The sequence below is a fragment of the Eumetopias jubatus genome, unplaced genomic scaffold (assembly GCF_037043125.1).
Source record: "Eumetopias jubatus isolate StellerSeaLion01/CBP00866 unplaced genomic scaffold, mEumJub1_p1.0 scaffold_11, whole genome shotgun sequence".
Taxonomy (NCBI): Eukaryota; Metazoa; Chordata; class Mammalia; order Carnivora; family Otariidae; genus Eumetopias; species Eumetopias jubatus.
In genome coordinates, this window is record NW_028274817.1 from 67,024,417 (window position 1) to 67,045,201 (window position 20,785).

Consider the following 20,785-nt stretch of genomic DNA (forward strand, 5'->3'; position numbering starts at 1 on the left):
AGGTTTATTAATTGGCCTAATTTCTTTTTTTTTAAAGATTTTATTTATTTATTTGAGAGGGAGAGAGGGCACATGAGAGGGGGGAGGGTCAGAAGGCGAAGCAGACTCCCTGCCCAGCAGGGAGCCTGATGGGACTCGATCCAGGGACTCCAGGATCATGACCTGAGCCGAAGGCAGTCGCTTAACCAACTGAGCCACCCAGGCCTAATTTCAAGATTGTGTCTCAGGGGAGAGGGAAGCCCAAGAAAAGGAGGGGGGACAGGTGGTCAGTGGAGCAGTCAAAACACATACATTTATCTGCTAAGTTTGCCGGCCTGTATGGGCGTGGTGCACAGCACCCCAAAACAATTCCAACATCAAAGATCCCTGATCACAGATCACCTTAACAAATATAATAATGATGAAAAGTTTCAAATATTGCAAGAATTACCAAAATGTGAGGCAGAGATAGGAAGTGAGCTAATGCTGCTAGAAAAATAGCACCAGCAGACTTGATCCATGCAGGGTTGTCACAGACCTTTCAATTCATTAAAAAACACAGTATCTGGGGTGCCTGGGTAGCTCGGTCGTTAGGCGTCTGCCTTCGACTCAGGTCATGGTCCAAGGGTCCTGGGATCGAGCCCCGCATCGGGCTCCCTGCTCCGCGGGGAGCCTGCTTCTCCCTCTCCCACTCCCCCTGCTTGTGTTCCCTCTCTCACTGTGTCTCTCTCTGTCAAATGGGTAAATAAAATCTAAGGAAAAAAAAAAACCGTATCTGCGAAGCGCAACAAGACATGGTATGCCTATATTGCTGTCTAATCAATCCACAAGCGTAAATTAATGAAGCATATTTATCCCTTAGAGAAGGCATTTACAGAATTCATTTGATATTTACCTTTTAGCATATCATTACACAGCAGAGTTACCACTTTGAATTGAAGGTTAGGTGGAAGCGCCTTAGATGGACAGTTGAATGGATTTTGAAATAAGGAAATTTTCTTTGCAGTGAGGTCCAAAAAATGCTTCTGGAACTGTGATTTGTCCTTAGAAAATAAATCTGCTACAAATTTACATGGGAACGGAGCTTTCGTTTCTTTGGTAGCATAAGAAGTGCATGAAGCAGCTTGCCTGACACTGTGATTCCAGTGTTAGTTGTTGCTGAAATGATTTTCCTGCAGGGTAAGTTTTGCATGTAGGCGCTGTTAACAAGTAGTAGGGCAAATTAGGATATTCAGCTTCTTTTTCTGACAAAAATTCAGAGAACTGGTGATGGTTAAGGCCACAGTAATGTTCACCATTAACACTACTGGTTTAGCGATATGATAAATTTAGATAGTTTCTACAGACTACCTGCTGATGAATAATACAAGGAATTACCCATAGACTTAAAACACTAACACTTTACATTTTCACAGTCTTCAGAAATTTGTCCAACTTGTCTTTTGCTGCTGTACACATACATTTAGCACCATTTCAGTTGTAGCACATCTTAGCAGATTCCACTTCAAACTGTGCTTAGTGTTTTCTCAACTTTTTTGAAATATCACCTGTAGTTGCTCCATGCAGACTATTCATAGAGGCTACCTCTGTAGTTACTCCAAACTTCTTGAGTAATCAACACTTGACTCCATGAATAAACAACTGGATAGTAATCAGTTACATTTGTCGACTCATCAAGGCCCAAGAAAAACCACTGAAAATCATTTGCTGTCTCTTTTGTCAATTGGTTATGACATATTCCAGTGTCCTCGAATTTTTGAGCAACTCTTCTCACCAAAGAGCTAATAATCTTAAACAACTTTCTCGGGACCCATTTCTTGAGCTTCTGCAATCAAGCACAGTTTAATTAACTCACCATCAATAATACAGCTTTTCTTGCTTAGCCAACAAATAAACCACCTGGAAACTTTGTGGTTGAAGCCTTGATTTTTATTCTTGTGAGAAAATATTTGGTGATGAGATATTTTGTTTTAAATTTTCCAGTTTTTCAGACTTTAGCTTTATCTGTGAATTGGGAACTTGGTGATGAATGCTTGGTCTGATAGTATGAACGTGTATTTTCTTTTAGCACAGTTAAGTCGTGCCATTGCATAGTAAGTCTCAGTCTTCCATCTCACAGCAAAATAATCCATACCCTACTCTGCCTCTGAGGGTGACATTCAGAGTGCACTTTGACTTCATTTGACATGAGAACGCACTGGTCATTTCTTAAAATGTCGCGGTATGGTGATCTGCATGGCATTTGACACGCAGTCAGGTTACATCACTGCGATTCATAAGGCCCAGATCGTCCCCAGTGCAAAGCAGCGATTGGGCCCCATTCGGTCTCTCACGTCTACTTGGCCCAGCCACAGCCAACATGTAAGTGAAGGTGTACGACTGTATTCCTGTAAAACTTAGTGAACACTGAAATTTGAATTTCACGTACTTTTCATACATCACAAAACATCATCTCCCTTTTGTAAACACAATCTTTAAAAAGTGTAAAAATCCTTCTTCGCTCTCAAGGAAAAAAATAGGCACCAGGGCTGATTTTGGCCCATCGGCCATAGTTAGGCTAATTCCTGACCTACTTTTTTCCTAATATATAACAGGGCCTTTTCAGGAGTTTTCTTTTATGAAATTTTATTCACATGAGGTCTTAAAATTCACTTCTTGACCTGCATTCTGGATTTTCACATAATTAAAACTGTTCTAGAGAACACGTGCTAACTTTGGTTTTCAAGATGGATCTCCTTTCTCTTTGTAGATAATTTTCCACTTGTTCATCAAGATGGAAAGCTCAGATTCTAACGATAAAGGAAGTGGTGATCAGTCTGCAGCACAGCGCAGAAGTCAGATGGACCGATTGGATCGGGAAGAAGCTTTCTATCAATTTGTAAATAACCTGAGTGAAGAAGATTATAGACTTATGAGGGATAACAATTTGCTAGGCACCCCAGGTATGCGATGTGTAAAGATTTAATGTAAATTGCTGGTCTTTTTTTTTATGTTTTAAAATCTATTTCTTCAGCTGTTATGAAGTATCATTTTAATACAGGGAGTACAGAATGACATTTATTGCTGTACTTAATTGCGTGGTTCTGTTCACTCCTACTTGGAATTATCCTATATCACAACTTTTAGTTATGATTTATATTATGAATTTAGAGTGAGCTGAATTGAAAAAGTGGAACTGAACAATATTTTTGTCTTTAGTTAGCTTTATTTAATTTACCAGAGATAAATCTAAGTGTGGAAGAGCTAATGAGAGAACGTTAGTTCCTAGGACAGACTTTTTTTTGTCATCTTTGATTCCTAGATCACGTTCCAGTTGTAGTCCTCCAAAGCTGTCCTTGGGTAAAATTGTCGGTTCAGAACTTTGTGCTTGGTTATTCTCTTTTGCTCATTTAGGTCCCATTTGATCCTAATTAAAATTCATTATCTCTGGTCCTCCTCATTTCTATTTAATTCTAACATTTGCGTTATTGTTTAAATTTTAAAAGGTAAGGTGTTAGTTAGCATGACTCTTCGAAGAGGGAGCGCATTTTGAGCCAACAGTACCAGACTTGAATCAGAATGCCCCAGTTGGTATTCTGGCCCTGCCAGTTATTAATACAGCAGTCTCACTTAGTTTCTTTGTTTTAAAATGCAGATAATATCTACCTCATAGAGTTACAGTTCGAAAGAATGAGAAATCGTATGCAAAAGCATTTAGTACACTGGAAAGAAACTTGCATCAATTGTAATGTCATGCCCCCAAAGAATGAATTTTACCCAGGTTCCTACTCTTTGGTTTTCATCTCCATTTTTATTTGTAATTTGGCACATATTTCTAAACTATTTTCAGGTGAAAGTACTGAGGAAGAGTTGCTGAGAAGACTACAGCAAATTAAAGAGGGCCCACCACCACAAAACTCAGATGAAAACAGAGGTATATTTTGCTTTGGGGGGGATGGGTAGAGGATGAAATAGATACGGAACTCCAGGAAAGGTCAGCCAAAGATTATCCAGAAACAGTGCTAAGGAACTGTTAACAGAAAGAGAACTGGCATTTTCTTGGTATTTGGTGAGAATGTCAACATGTTGTTTTTCTGCTTCACCTTTGGGTTTGTATTAATTGAGACATAGTGAGAAATGGCCTATTTAAATGTGCTGGGGTTTTTTTCTTGAGTTTGTACCTCCGTTGAAATTTCCTCCTACCTGCTGAATTATTTCTACCTTATAAACCTGTGCATTCTCCACCAGCAGAAAGGCTGTAGTCTCTAACCTGGTGGCTCTCAATGGGTTATATCCCCACCCCACCCCCACCCATGGGACATCGGCAGTGTCTGGAGACATTTTTGGTTGTTGTCACAGCTGGGGGTTTGCTACTAGTATCTAGTGGGTGGAGGCCAGGGATTCTGCCAAACATCCTAACATCCTGAAATTCATAACAGCACAGCCCCTACAACAAAGAATTACCTGGCTCAAAATGGAAATAGTGCCACTTGAGAAACCCTGCTTTTAATTTTAAGTAGGATTGTAGGGAATTTGACTAACATAAGAGGCTATATAATAACAGTTTGGTTCTTGAGCATGTCATTATATGTACCGTGCTAGGTTCAGACTATTCATTTTTGGTCTGGACTCCCAGTTTCATGTTAATTTAAAATCTTGGTAATATGAAGAAGTATTAAAATACTTTTGAATCAGTAAACCCTGTGTATATTTTTGCAATGGCTACAGCAGTCTTGTATTTTAAAAGTCCGGTATTATCAAAGGCACTTAAGTCAAGATCCTAGAGGAAATGTTGTAGACTAATGAAAATGTGACAAAAATGTGATTTGAACAAAAATACTAGCCCTGTACCCTAACTGGCATTTACTTTGTTTGATTAATGTTTTGACAGAGGCCTGAAAAAATGTCTTCTGACAGTCCATAGTGGTATCCTAGGCTCTGTATATGATGCAGTTCTGAAAATAGACTTCCTCCAGATTCCCTTTTAAAAAAACTTCCTCTAAATTTCCCTAGGATTAACTTGCTCTTTCAAAATGGAATTGAAACATTCCTGCCTTTACTTGCAAATCTATGCAGTATAGTTGACAAAAATCTGTAAATGTGAAATCTGTTCAGAATCTTTGTTCTTTTTTTCTAACACAGTTTCAGAGCACTATTACATGATTGTCCTAATTTTAGTAGTTCCTTTTTTTCCCCTCTCCCCTCCCTTTTTTAAAAACAGGTGGAGACTCTTCAGATGATGTGTCTAATGGTGACTCTATAATAGACTGGCTTAACTCTGTCAGACAAACTGGAAATACAACAAGAAGTGGGCAGAGAGGAAACCAATCTTGGAGAGCAGTGAGCCGGACTAATCCAAACAGTGGTGATTTCAGATTCAGTTTAGAGATCAATGTTAACCGTAATAATGGGAGCCAAAATTCAGAGAATGAAAATGAGCCATCTGCAAGACGTTCTGGTGGAGAAAATACAGACAACAACAGCCAAAGGCAAGTGGAAAATCCACGATCTGAATCAACATCTGCAAGGCCATCCAGATCAGAACGAAATTCAACGGAAGCATTAACGGGAGAAGTCGCACCTACCAGAGGTCAGAGAAGGGCAAGAAGCAGGAGCCCAGACCATCGGAGAACCCGCGCGAGAGCTGAAAGAAGTAGGTCACCTCTGCATCCGATGAGTGAAATTCCACGAAGATCTCATCATAGTATCTCATCTCAGACTTTCGAGCATCCTTTAGTAAATGAGACGGAGGGAAGTTCTAGAACCCGGCACCATGTGACATTGAGACAGCAAATAAGTGGACCCGATTTGCTGAGTAGAGGTCTTTTTGCAGCTTCTGGAACAAGAAATGCCTCACAAGGAGCAGGTTCTTCAGACACAACCAGCAGTGGTGAATCTACAGGATCAGGACAGAGACCTCCAACCATAGTCCTTGATCTTCAAGTAAGAAGAGTCCGTCCTGGAGAATACCGGCAGAGAGATAGCATAGCTAGCAGAACTCGGTCGAGGTCTCAGACGCCAAACAATACTGTCACTTATGAAAGTGAACGAGGAGGTTTTAGGCGTACGTTTTCACGTTCCGAACGGGCAGGTGTGAGAACCTATGTCAGTACCATCAGAATTCCGATTCGTAGAATCTTAAATACCGGTTTAAGTGAGACTACATCTGTTGCAATTCAGACCATGTTAAGGCAGATAATGACAGGTTTTGGTGAGTTAAGCTACTTTATGTACAGTGATAGTGATTCCGAGCCTAGTGGCTCAGTCTCGAGTCGAAATGTGGAAAGGGCAGAGTCACGGAATGGAAGAGGGAGTTCTGGTGGTGGTAGCAGTTCTGGTTCCAGTTCGAGTTCCAGTTCCAGTTCCAGTTCCAGTTCCAGTTCTAGTTCCAGTTCCAGTCCTAGTTCCAGTTCCAGTGGTGAAAGTTCAGAGACTAGCTCAGAGGTGTTTGAAGGCAGTAATGAAGGAAGCTCATCATCAGGCTCATCAGGTGCCAGACGAGAGGGTCGACACAGGGCCCCGGTAACCTTTGATGAAAGTGGCTCTTTGCCCTTCCTTAGTCTGGCTCAGTTTTTCCTCTTAAATGAGGATGATGATGACCAACCTAGAGGACTTACCAAAGAACAGATTGACAACTTGGCCATGAGAAGTTTTGGTGAAAACGATGCATTAAAAACCTGTAGTGTTTGCATTACAGAATATACAGAAGGCAACAAACTTCGTAAACTACCTTGTTCCCATGAGTACCATGTCCACTGCATCGATCGCTGGCTATCTGAGAATTCTACTTGTCCTATTTGTCGCAGAGCAGTCCTAGCTTCTGGTAACAGAGAAAGCGTTGTGTAATTAAGTTCTGAACTCTCAGCTACGTAGCTGGTATAGTGATGGGCAAACAGGAATCACTTGCTTTATGCCCACTTTTTGAGTGGTGCTTAAATGTAAAGTAGCAACCTGAATTGAGTCATTGCTTTCTGAGTGAATCATTGTCCTTTTTCCAATTTCTGTTCCAGAATAAAAGGAAATATTTAAAAAGCAATGTTTTAGGACATAAAAATCTGATTTCAGTACCAGTAATTGATATTACTGATGATTTGTCATATACGCTTATCAGTTTCTCCTTTGTTATCTTAAAAGATTTGCCTTAGCAATGGCTCTTTATCCGTTTCACGTTGATCTTTAACGTTTCCCATGCCATAGGAGAGAAGGGCAAAGGAAATTCCCAGTTTAGACTAAGTTACAGTACATGTTTCATAAGTGATTGCTAAAAGCTCTACCATTCCCAGTTCTTAGTTGGCACAAATTCAGCTACATGCTGAATATCATTTGTTCACCTTTCAGATGAGGTGATATTGGACGTCAGTGTAAATAACACTAAGGTTAGGATCTTCTAAGTGTATAACTGTCTCCTAAGCCCATCACTGTGGCACACTGTAGAGTGAGCTTATAGTTTAATTGAGATATTTATCTTGTGGAAATATTAAAAAAGCCTATGCTTGTGTAAGTGAAAAAAATCACATTCATTTGTTTAAAAATGTAAAGCTATTTTGTAGAGGCTCAGTACTTTTCCAATGCACTGTTGTATTAATGCATTAAAAATTGTAAAGTACCATGCTTAGAAATGAAAAAAACTGCTTTTTGTGAGCCAACATAGTAAAAAAAAAAAAAAAAAAAAAAAAACACACACCAAACAAAGTACAGAGCTGCTTTTGTAAGTGTGTAGATGTCAAGAGCAGAACATATCTAGTATTTAATGTATGTGAACAGCTACTGTGACATGCAAAGGAAAGGACAGAGTGCAGAATTGAACTGCATTGAAGATACCAATGGAAACTTGGTACTTTAACTTGGATTTAGGCAGGAAATGAAAGACGGGAGGAGTCAAGAAAACTGCTCTGAAGAATTTAAAATTTTTATGAAGACAGTAATCATACAGACGGGAACTGGTTTCATATGGTGAGGTCCTTGACACAGTATTCTGCTTGAGCTGATGAAGTAGATTAAATTTGGTAGAGTTTTGGTTAAAAACAAACAAACCACTACCACGTAGCACAAGTTACATCGATGTTTTCACAAGTCTGCTCCTCAGAAAAGGAAAAAAAAAGGTGGAGGAAAAAGACTATAAACCACTTTTAGCATAAGAATTGAAGTTGGTACAGATGTGTGTACTAATAGGAAAGTCTCAAATTTGCGTTATTTTCTAGATTTGTCATTTAAGGTACCAGTGCGCACTTGTTAATATTTCATTACCATCTAACACAGACCTAACATCTCGCATTTAAAGGCCAATTGAGGAACTAAGGGATGTTTATCCTTTGTTGAAAGTGAATCATGTTGGGTCATTGAGATTCAAATTTTAATGGTGCTGCCCATATTTGAAGATGAGGCTGCTGACTCACAATCTATGGGACACGCATTTTGTGTTGTTTCCTTAGTAATGAGATTAGGTTTGTGAACAACCCCAGTACTCTTGCTGAATTTCTCTTTTGAGGCCAGTTGGGGTTAGGATTAGTCTGACTGTGGAGGATTTGTTTGTTTATCTGGGAGAAGATAGTGTACCCAAATAGGAATTGAACACATCCTTGGTCTTTAAAGTGAAAACTACCCATGCATAGTCAGATACTCTATAAAATAAACAGGTCTGCTTCAGGAATTATCTGGCTACCTTAACTGTTACCAACTTAGCTGTAAAGGTTATTTCAAAGCTCATCCTTTCATATTTTCCTCTGGCTTTCATTCCTACCTAAGTATCAAGGAAATTAACTTGTAAATATGGTAGTTGTTTACTAAGGATATGTACTGCTCTTGCAAGGAAATAATGTCCAAACAAAGCTTCACTTATTTTTTTTAATATAAGCAGATTTCACTGTTTATGGCGCTTATGTAATACATTTTATCTTTTTAAAAAAAATTGTCCATGTAAAAGTCAGGATTCCTTTATATTTGTGAGCCTCCTTGTCTCCTTTCCTAAGGGTGTAATCTACGATTTTCAGATCTGCAGGGTAGTCCTGATTGGCTTAAAACCCATTTTCCTCTTGGTATAAAACGTCCCATTATAAGGGTGTTCATTTTAAATAGTTTAAAAACAACTGCAGCACATTCTAAGCATAAAACAAAGTTACTGACAACAGGTACCTCCCTAACCTCCCAAGATGTATTACTCATTTGTGAAGTATTAAAGTAAGAGGTAACTCATGCCGAATGCTGGTTATGAATGTAGATATTGAAGCTATTCATAAACACTGGAAATAGAATTTTAAGTTTTTAGCCTTCAGTAGAATGCACATACTGGACATGTGCATGTGGACACCTTTTTCAATAGCACTCATTTCCATTGGATTGTGTAGAATGGATACAAATATTTTAGTGGAATTTGCTACTTAATTTTTTTTTTTTACAAAGTCCATGACTATACTTATTAGTGTTGTGGACATTGAAGACAAAGTCATTCGTAGGTGTCAGATGTACAATGGAGAGCAAGAGTCTTTTTTTTTTCCCACCAGCATCCAAAACACCTATTCTCTTGAGGGAGCATTTTCTTGCAAAAGACTTTACATTTCATTTTGTATCTTTGCACTTTTTTCTTTATTACAGAAAGGTTCTGTCTTGAAGACCTAGTTTGAACTTCATGCAGTAATAGGAACAAGAAAAAACAATGTTGGGAAATACATTGTTTGAAGCATAGGGAAAAATACTGAAAACTGAGTTTCCTTGAGTATTTCAGATATTTTTAAATCACTTACTGGTATGAAGCATTTGAGGTGTTACGTTGTTTAACTACAAGCAGCTGTGACAAGGTTGAGATTTATTAATACTAAAAACAAAATTGAGCAAGTTAGGTTTAAAGTGTGCAAACTTTATCTATAGCAACACTAGAAGATGAGCCATGTTGTTAATTTGGAATATTTGCTCTCAAAAGAACACATTAGTTATACCTCAGTGGTGGTAATGGTTAATGGAGGTGGGGGTTGAGAGAAGTGTTCGCATTAGTGTTGGAAGTGTAGGAAATTATCAATTGTACAGTTAACAAAGTTGTACCAGGATTTTATATGTGTGGTGTGTGTGTCTGCACACGCACACACATATGCACATCTAATCTCTATAAAAACGTGATCGTTGAGTTTACCCAAACTTTAAGATTAGGAAACTGCTTAGCTATAAGTGTTACCTCAAATAATTTCCCCCCCTTGGGAAAACATGTCCTTTCTGTGCCAAGTGTTCTCTCCTAGTGTCTGTCTCAGATTGTATTTATGAAGGGTTTTCACTTAATATGCTTTTTTTGTTTAACCACCTGCTTCCCAAATGTCTGTGACTTGAACTGGGTCAAGCATCAGTCATGACTTTCAGTCAGCTCCCAAAATACCCATGTGATAAGGGAGGTGAATATTGCAGAATGTCTCTTAAAAGGCCATTTTTACTGCTTGCTAGAATACAGTGGCACCTTGTGGTGGTTGTTGATACTTTTCTTTTAAAAACGGAGGATATTCCCCTCCACCCCTTTTTATTCTCCTTTGTTCTTTTGTGAACACAAAATATTATGATCTGCCTTGAGTTTTTCAAGTTTTACCTTACTGGCTTCCCTGTCAAATGTATTATCAATATTAAGTACAGAGAAGCCATGTTTGCAGGGCACTTTTATTCTTATGAAACTGTGCTGATTGCTACTTTCTAAAGTATTCTGTACCTTAGTGATGCAAGAGATTGATAAGGCACATGTGAAAGTGTCAGGCATTTTTTTTTCCCTTAAGTATAGTATAATTCTTCAGTATGTTTACTATTCAATAACAGTGTTGTAATTCATGGAGTTAACTAGTAAATTGTATGCTTTTGAAAAACATTTGAAAATGTAAATCAACAAAAATAATATGCTTCATTTGGAAAGTTAAAAGTACAAGGTCCGAGGAACGAGTATTTCACTTATTTTGAAATTGGATTTTTAGGAAGCAACTAAGAAAGAACTATGAGTTAAGTACTTGCCCTTTAAAAGTTTTAACATTTTGAAATTGAGTTCTTAACTGGAGCATTTCTAAAATACTATAATATTCCCAACAGGTGAGTGATCTCACTTGATTTAATAACTCCACTTTGTATTTAAAATACAGCACAGAATAGAGCTGTTATTGAAGTGTTGGAACTCTAAAGGGATAACAGTTTGTATCAGTTTTTAGGATTATTTTCATGTCTCTGTAGATGTTTTCATTCGAATTTGAAGGAAATGAACACTCTCCAACACTCTCAAATACAATTACAGTGAGATACTTGGTTTTGATTAGGATTTGTTTACTAAAGACCCGCAAGCTGCTTTATAGTCACCTGGATTGAATGATAACCTTAAATACATGCAATGGACGTGAACCCCACCATACCACTGTGCCTCATTATTTCAGGGTTCCTCTCAGTTCCTCATCTTGCAGATTTATTCCGATACCAAGGTATGGTTGAACCAGCTGCCCAGCCTTAACTCTGTTTAGTGCCCCTCTGCTAACGTTCTTTTAACTGATTGATTTGTATGTGTTTTAACTGTCCAATGTTTGGATTTTACCTCTTGTTAGCTCCATTTGTCCCTGGTGCTGCTTTTAAAGATATAGGGCCATGTGATCAGGTATCAAGTTGAATAGGTACGCGGTTGGCCTGGTTTATGTATCTGTGCCTGTTTTATCTTCTCCCAGGAAGAGCTGCTTTGGTATAGATGTTTACTTGGATTCATATATAAAGAACTGGGCAGCAATCTTAGAAAGCTTTCTGAAGCCAAAAGAACCTGAAGGGATTTGGAGGGGGGATAGTAACAAAAGCTGCCTTTATGTCTTTGAACATGAAGCACATAAATGTATGTTCTGTAAAGACTAAAGTGATTGTTATACCAGGGCTTCCTGACCTCTGGGAGAGACTTTCAAAAAAGCAGAAAGGAGCACAAAGTGAAGTGAATTTGGTCGGCTTGCTTTATCTGGTTTCTCATTTTCTTTCAATTTAAATCTGAACATAACACCCTTCTCCAATATCTATCCAGAAGACTCCTGGTTGGGAAGCCCTGTATTAAATTTTGAGAATGTACCCAGTTTCCTTTTTTTTTTTTTTTGTACAGTGCTTTATACCTGCTAAAAATTAACTTGTTTAATGCAAAACAAGACCTTGAAAGGTCAGTCATATTAAAGCTGGTTTGATTATTAATAGTTATCTTTTAGGAAGAAGCTTTTTCCCTATGTAAGATGTCATACTGCAGATTTAAAATATAGACTATCAATAAAATGCATGAAGTGATCATTTGTGCTTGATCATCTCTCGGGTTTTTCTTTAAAAGGGAATCTGATCTGATCAAAGTTCTGTTGCCTCCAACCAATGTCAAACAGACTTGAGTTTTAGAATCAAGTGGAATTCTCGGGCAACCTTGATTTTGATTTCCTCGCTGCTATGAGTTTGAGCAGATACTGGTTTATGGAATATAACCTCCATTTTATGTTGTGTAGTTTAATGGCTTAGTCTTTGAGTGGTAAAATAAAAAATTGAGGTGTATTCCAATACAAGAATCCTAGAAAGACTTTTGTAAATGACATTTTAAGTAGGTGCATCTTTGCTATTACTTGTATTCTCACCATTGCCCTGCCTACTCTCTTGCTTGACCTCTATAAATACAAAAACTTGTCTAGGTGTGTAGATGTGCTCATGTAGCTTTTGTTTTCTGTCCCTATCTCCAACCTCTTACACATGTTGCTTAAACCACTAAGATGTCCTTGTTTCTTAAGTAGGTTGTCACATTCTGATACCTGGGTAAGACTTCCCCCTGGTACTGGTATTCGTTTAGCCGATGGTAAATTTTATTAGTTTCATTTCCTCTGGTGCCCACCAAGCCCTATCATTGGCATAGGAACTCAGTTCCTTGGGATAACTTTGGTGTGGTCAGCTCTTTGCCTTATGACTGTCCCTTTTAAGTGCTGTTCATGATTCTATTCTTTGAAGCTCAAGACTGCCACTGAAAAGGACATTCTTGACAACAAAGTAAGCCAATGCACAAGCATCTTGAAATTCGGTGGAAGGGACTATTGCCTGGAACAGAGGATCTGGTTAATCAGAGTGGAGTGGGGTATAAACTGTACTTTTAATGATCATTTAAAAAAAATAGGAAATCTAGGGTCCAGTTTTGAGGTCTTTGAATTCAGGCAAGATTTAAATGTAAGGCATTCCAAATGGATTGCTAATATAGCTGTATTAAAAAGAGCTCTAACTTTTTCTGATTGCTGTTAGACATATCAGACACTATAAATTATTTAATTCTCAGTGACTCAGATGCGTTATTACCACCCTGTTTTATAGGTGATGCAGATGAGATACAGTCTGGTAATTTTCCCAAGGTCACATAGTAAGTGGCCACGTATTTCCAGTCATCTCTGATTCCAGAGCTTACTTTTTTTTAATTTTTTAAAAGATTTTATTTATTTGTTTGACAGAGACACAGCAAGAGAGGGAACATAAGGGGGAGTGGGAGAGGGAGAAGCAGACTCCCTGCTGAGCAGGGAGCCCAATACAGGGTTCCATCCCAGGACCCCTGGGATCATGACCTGAGCCGGAGGCAGAGGCTTAGTGGCTGAGCCACCCAGGCACCCCATCCATAGCTTATTTTCATTGTACTTTCTTTGCCCTGCTCCTTTGTGGCTCCTAATTGATTTTTAAGTATTTATCCCAACCCCTAGACTAGATTGCTTATAAGGTATGATTTCTTAGAAAAAACATGGGTTTTAGCTAGTTTGCCAAGGAAAACTTTAAGGGCAAATCTGAGGAGTAAAAGTTATATATTGTAAATTCAGTAAATCACTGTGGGCATTAACAAATAGACCTTAGTACTCTGTATATCAAGGTGTTTCATTTCCAACATTTTAGGAGGATGGAGTACATTTGGGGAATCTTTAATGTTAAGAATCATCTCAGCCCCTTGTTATATGTGCTCTTGGCCCCAGTTTTTACTCAGCTTGAAATATGAAATCACTGGAAAATATGGCAGCTTTTTTTTTAATTTTTAAAGATTTTTTATTTATTTGAGGGAGAGAGAGAGAGCATGAGAGGGGGGAGGGTCAGAGGGAGAAGCAGACTCCCCGCTGAGCAGGGAGCCTGATGTGGGACTTGATCCCGGGACTCCTGGATCATGACCTGAGCCGAAGGCAGTTGCTTAACCAACTGAGCCACCCAGGCGCCCAAGATGGCAACTTTTGAAAAGTATTCCAGCTAGCTCATTGGCATCCAGGTAAATGACCTTTGAAGTTGTCTTGGGCAGCCATAGGCATTCTAAGAATGTCGTCATTGCTCAGAAGATATTTGGAGCTTGTTTAAAATTGCTTTCAGAAACAATTGTATAAACAGAGAAGCAGCCCTATTCAGTTTCTTCACCTTATTTGCTGTATTGAGACAAGTCTTGGCTATTTCCAAGAATGACCTTTTTCTCAGTGGTTGGAGATTTGCCACCTTTAAGCATATTCAGAAGAATCTGTGCTCTAAAGGCAATCACAAGGCATTTCAAATAATAGGTGCAGTAAGTAGTATTTAGAGTAAGTAAATGGCTGGTGAGGTGAGTACTTTGAAATGATTATCACTCCTCATTCAACAGGTAAAGCACAGGAGAAAGATTTAATTCCTACTCACAAGGAGCAGGCATTTCAGTGGGGAGACTTGTAAATAGTTAATAAAATAATACAAAAACCTTAAAAGATAGACATGTTATAAATATTCCATCCCCATTCAAATATTTGAGAGGAGCAGTGAAGAGTAATGGGGTGAAAATGAGCTCATCTGAATTTAGAGTTTCATCAACTAATAGGTAATGTGTGTTGTGCTTCCGTTAAATTCTAAGCATTGTGCTGGTCTGAGATTTCTTGGTTTTGGCAGGATGGGGACCTGAAGCCTCTGAACTGCTGAGTTTATCAATGGACAGTGTTGGTGACTGTGATGTACCTACTTTTTTAGTATATGTGCTGCTGAAGCGAGCATGATGTACCTACTTTTTAAATAAATTCACACTTGTCCCCTGTCTGCACCAAGTGTTCTAGACTAGCACTGTTCAGTAGGAGGATAACACAAGTGATGTGTAATTTTAACTTTCCTAAGAAAGCAGCCACAATACAAAAGGTAAAAAGACACAGGTAAAATTAATAATTTTATTTAACCCAATAAGGTCAAAATATTTTAACAATTTGAATTAGTATTAAAAAATAATTGAGATTTACATTTTTTTTTCAAATCGAGTCTTCAAAATCTGGTATATTGCACTTAGAGTATGTCTCATTTTGAATAAGGCACATTTCTAAATGTTCAATAGAAACAAGTGGCTAGCAGCTTCCATATTGGACAGTGCAGTTCTAGAATATGGGAGAGAATGGTTACAGTAAGTAGGATGCAACTGGTGATGGGTTTTAAAAGTTCACCTGTAGATATGTACATCTTATCTGCTCACCTACACCGCCCTAAAACTAAATGGGCATCATTTTTTTAATTGTGTGTCAAAACTGTAGCTTAAAAGAGTGTCTGGAGGCCTCTGGGTGGCTCAGTTGGTTAAGCGTCCTACTCTTGGTTTCAGCTCAGGTTATGACCTCATGAGTTGTGAGATGGAACCCCCGCACTGGGCTCCACACTCAGTGGGGAGTCTGCTTGAAGATCTCCCTCCACCCCTGCCCCCACTTGCTTGCACGCGCTCTCAAAAAAATAAATCTCTTTAAAAAAAAAAAAAGTGTCTATCCAAGCTTAAAAAACTACCATCATTCTCCCCTTTTGAGGTTAATGTACTCCCTACCAAAGCTTGAAATCTAACCATTAAGAATTTGCAAAAAACCTTAGCTGGTCGAGGGCCCAATGATTAAAAATTAGGGCAGTCCACCACAACTTCAGCATTATGTAGCAGCCAATAAGTAGTGGTTGTCACATTGATCTATTGCAGGAACGGGCACTCCCAAGTTTTATGTGGATTCTCTTAGTTCAGTTATGTGAAAACAATACAAATAATTTCCAAGCAGTTGCCCTGTCATCTGAAATCACTACATTTGAATATTCTTGGCATTTGTTAGAAACCGCTAACCTGGATTTATGTTTCTACTTTAGTTAGAAAGTAAGTGATATGTTTAAATGACTTCAAGTGGAAGGGGGAAAGCTGACAGGATAGAGGCTACCAAATTAGACTTCAGACCAAGTGAAAGCAAGTGTTTCCTAACACCAAGTCTTTCTGACGCGATTGCTGAATGTTTTGCTTTGTTCGACAACATGGAGTGAATTATTAACTCCTGTGAAAGAAGAGCCCTTGGAGTTGAGGTTTGGGGAAAAGTTGATTCATTTACGTTGGCTTTACTTGTATTTTCTGTGTGAATATAATGTAACATTTTCTGTGGCCCTTTAATTTAGGAATCTGAAAATCCATTTAGTAGTAGAGGATGGATATTGGTTTCAGTCGTGTGTGACCCAAATATGTCTCCAGCATGTGACTCTGCTTGCTTGGATGAGGCCAGAGGACCACATCACCTCACTTTTTTTCAGTATTTTGGGTGTAGCCCTTCTAGATTAAAGGTGAAAATTCAGGAAGAGTTATTCTGTTGTGTCTCTGCTCTGCCCTTTCCTGGATAAGGGAAAGAACGGAACAGTGTGAAACTCAGCACAAAGGTACAGGATTGTTTTCTAAGAAGGAGACCTACTCAGCAACTAAGCCCAAATTCTTCCCTATTGCTCTAATGAAAAGGAAACTCTCCAAGTAATTAATGCTGTCTTCTCCAGCATCTGAGTTAATCCCTTTTCTTCACATTTGGGGACTAGTAAGTAGCATCTACATTTTTAAACAGGAAAATCATTCAGCCTAATCTGCTAAATAAAAAATACACTCCAAACTTCATTTTAGTATAGATATTATCTAACAACACTTGTACAGACATGGGCACTGGCTGGGCCCTTTGTTACTTTTTAAAAGTCTGAGGTCAAAATCACCTGGAAAAAAAAGCTGGAAGAGCCCTCGTTCTTTCTTTCCATCCTACCCCAATTCCTTCAGTCCACATTACTGGACTGGTACATTTGATTTTGAGTACCTTACAAGTTACCTGTCCAGAATATATTAACTAGGCCTGGCTTAGGCCTTATTTCTTGTTTAAAATGCCAACTTATAAACATGAACCTAGAAACTTGAGTGGGCTAGATTCCTGACCCTTGACATTTTTGTGGATGACAACACGTACCCATAACTGTTCCAAAGAGGTACTGTGGGACACTCGAAAGCATTTTGATTTCTAGCATCTACCCTCCACATTCACCAGCACTGTATACACACATAGGTTCTACTGAAAGGTAAACGTGAATTGCCAGCATGGCCCTGAAAGGGAAGGGGAGCTGGAGAGATGGTTATGGATTGATTAATAGATCAATAGATGTGTTGTACCTGTTTATCAGCTAGCAGGCTAGGCCTTTTCACTTTTGTCCTCATTTGATACTCATTACAGCTGGTGGGCAATTGGATATTTGCACTTTATAACTGAAAAAGAATCAGAGGCTAAGTGACATCCTCTGAGTCCCACTGCTAGTATTAAACATCCAGAATAAATTTATTGTAATCTGCATCCCAACATTTCAGGCGTAGAGGATACTGTGGTGAATAAGACAAAGGTCCTTGCATTCATGGAGCTTACCTTCTAGTAGGGAGAGGCAGGTGATACCCTTATAAATACAGATTAAAACTGTGGTTAAATGCTGGGGAGAAAATTTAAATGGTCTGATGTGATTGTGACTGAGATGGAGTAGGGTGGTCAGAGAAGACCTTTCTGAGGAGGTGACACAAGCTGATAACCTGAATGAATAGGGAGCAGAACATTCCAGCCCCAGGAAATGAGCTCAGGTCATTATTTAGAGGGAAGAAAAGGAGCAATGTTGAAGAGGGGGGAGAAGAAATGAGTCAGGAGCCAGTCTGTGAGGGTTTTATAGTTTAGGGAAGGAGGATAGGATTTTATTCTGAGATGAGAAGCTGTTGGAGTCTCAATCATGGAAATGAAGTGTTCTGACTTAAATATCTACTAAGTGGCAGAATCAGAGCTACCAAACATCTGACTCTAGGGCTGCTGCATGTTCCGTGGCACCACAGAGGACTCTCCCTTCCCTGCCCCTTTCCTTCCACAAGTGGAAGTGCAATGAAGCTGGGTCCACAGTACCCAGTGGAGAAGGCTCTACAGTGCTCTAAGCTTTTGACTTCTTTTTCTAGGTTTCCTTCTTTTCCTAAGAAACTTGGTTTGTGAGATTCATATAAACAGCAGGGCAGCTCTTTATGTTATTATAATCCAATTTGAATGATTTTTTTCTGCCATCACAGAAATCCTCAGTTAACGGGGACCCAGTGCAACAAATAAGATGGAACTAGCTTCTCACTGATAACTGGGCCAGCATTGCTCTGTTTTTCTTGGCTAATAACTGTAGGGGGCGGGGTTGCCCACATAATGAACCAAAGGGACAGCAGTTTTTAATTTTTTAAAGAGCCGAATACTAAAATCCTTTTCATTGGATGCCTCTAGGTGACTTTACTTGCCAGAGATTTTACTGATGGGCAAACTAAATTCAGCAAACTCAGATGAATCTAGTAAATTTAACATATATTTATGGATTAGCTAATATGCCCTGGCATTTTCTGAGTGACAGTCACCCAGATCAGTTGCCTGCATCGATGCAGGTCTACATGCAAACCATCCTGAGAAAGAATTGGTAGTTGAAAAAATGGAAACTCCAGATTGGCTGCTTCTAGTTGTTTAGGGGATATGAGGCCCTAACCTAACCATGCAGTAGGGGTCCCAACCTTGGTGTCAAAGTTCATCTTTTGGATTTCAGATATAAGAGCAAAGGGCCAAAAAGGGCCAAAGGAAAGGCAGTTATGGACTACAGCATAAGAATCAGGACCAACTACATGGAAACTGGCTCCTCTTCTGCTTGTTATGGTGGCAAATATTGCTTCCCTAGTCCAGTAGGTAGGTCCATGTTGCAGTCCTACCTCATCCCTCTGCCATGCCACCACTAACTGTTGGGATGGGTCTGATGGTGATTTCATAGCCACATACCCTCTGGATCCCCAGCCCTGAGATTTTCAGGGCTGCAGGTGAGTGCACATGGAACAGACTCATTTGCAGATCCTCTCAGGCTAAGCAACAAGTTTTGGGAGGAGGCCCTGTTCAATGGGTGTGGAAACTAAGTTACTATCACTAAGTTATTACGACAAAGGACTCTGCAAATAGCATATTTAATATGGATCCTACTCCTGTGTAAGACACTTGCCTGGGAAAGTTGACTCTTGGCTTTCCCCCCCGAAACTTCCTTCTATCTTTACTTCTTCAAAACAATCTATTCACCTGGAGATCCAACTGAATTATTAGAATTGTGTCTGGACACGGACACATGGCCCCAGGAACTTTGCTTAAGAAGCAATATAAGGTCCAGGGCCTTAACAATAGTGAGCAACAATGATTCTATTGAGCAAATGACCCATTAGAGAGGTTATTTGGAGACCTAAAGATGCAGTGAAAAGAACATAGGTTAAGAGCCCATCAGACTTAAATTCATAATGCCTCTTACAAGCAATGTGGTTTTAAATGACACTTCTGAGTCAGTTTTCCTTTTTGCAAAGCAAGGATAATGCCTACTTTGTTGAGAAGCTTAGAGATCACATAGGTAAAATCTCTAGCACTTTAAGAGACATTCTATTTAAGATATTAGTAAGATAGGAAAGCAGTACTACCCAGTGTGGAAGAGGTGGCTGAACCAGCCTCCAATGGCTGTGAAGTCTGTACATCTGATTTTGAGACATTTAAAGAACACTGAGCATGTTGTCTGGGAAACCAGCTTCAATAAATATAAATGCATCTGAACAATGTTCTTTGGATGTCCAAGAAAGCCTACTAGGTGTGTGTGAAGGAGATAGGCAGGATGACAGACACAGTTGTTCTAGAATAAGATGGGACCTGTACATTGTGAGACAGTAAAAAAAAAAAAAAAAAAAAAGCCCATGTAACAGATTCCTGCTTTACCAGGTAAACTAGGATTACACATTATTGCCTGTGAAACAACAAATCAAATCAATAGCTGAAGATTTGTTGCTATGGCAATTTTATTTATTTTTTTTTTCTTTTTGCTCAGCATATAGCCACTGTTTAGCGTCTACAACCATAGCTAGATAGGCGAGTAATTAGATATGCCAGGTGCAAAAAAAAAAAAAGTAAACAAAAAAATCAGTTAAATAGGATAAATGCCAAAAGAAGCATCTTACAATGGTTCTTTTAAAACTTGCACTTGGCTCAACAAAGATTCCACACATGCTGAGTGATGCAAAAAAAAAAAAAAAAATCTTTGACAGAGTTGGAAAATATTGAGAAGGAAAAGAAATGTGGAAAGTGTGGATCTTAGGCCCAGGGAAAGCTTTTGTCAGAGACCAGTGACTCCCAGAATCTTACCTAGAATTTTTCCTGTTTCCCTTTCTCTTATAATTTGGGGTCCTCTTCTCTAGGAACAGCAGCTTTCAGGTATCCCTTAGCAACATTTTAGACACTTTATCCAGCAGTTTGTAATTCAATCCCCAGTTCTGAGTTGAACTGAGATTTTCCTTTGTTCTGAAAGGAGTGAACAGCCTGCAAAAAGACCACTGAGACAATTCATCTAGAGGGAATCCCTCTTTGTAATCCGATCCCCAGTTCTGAGTTGAACTGAGATTTTCCTTTGTTCTGAAGAGTGAACAGCCTGCAAAAAGACCGCTGAGACAATTCATCTAGAGGGAATCCCTCCTTGCATTACCCCATCCATCACACAAAGCCCTGATGCTTTCCTCAACATGCTCAGGACAGTTAAGGCT

The 20,785-nt window shown here is 39.0% G+C and overlaps 1 protein-coding gene across 2 annotated transcripts in view; it reads left to right on the top strand.

Annotated features, from left to right (window-relative positions):
* The window catches only part of RLIM (ring finger protein, LIM domain interacting), a 33,591-nt gene extending 13,650 nt beyond the window's left edge, over positions 1-19,941 (top strand). For both annotated transcript variants that reach the window (XM_028101444.2, XM_028101443.2), the window contains 3 exons: positions 2,729-2,921; positions 3,809-3,892; positions 5,180-19,941. In XM_028101444.2, the coding sequence (XP_027957245.1) occupies positions 2,753-2,921; positions 3,809-3,892; positions 5,180-6,804 (1,878 nt within the window). In that variant the 5' untranslated portion in view covers positions 2,729-2,752 and the 3' untranslated portion in view covers positions 6,805-19,941. The remainder of the gene's footprint in view (positions 1-2,728; positions 2,922-3,808; positions 3,893-5,179) is intronic.
* The last annotated feature ends 844 nt before the right edge of the window (positions 19,942-20,785 follow it).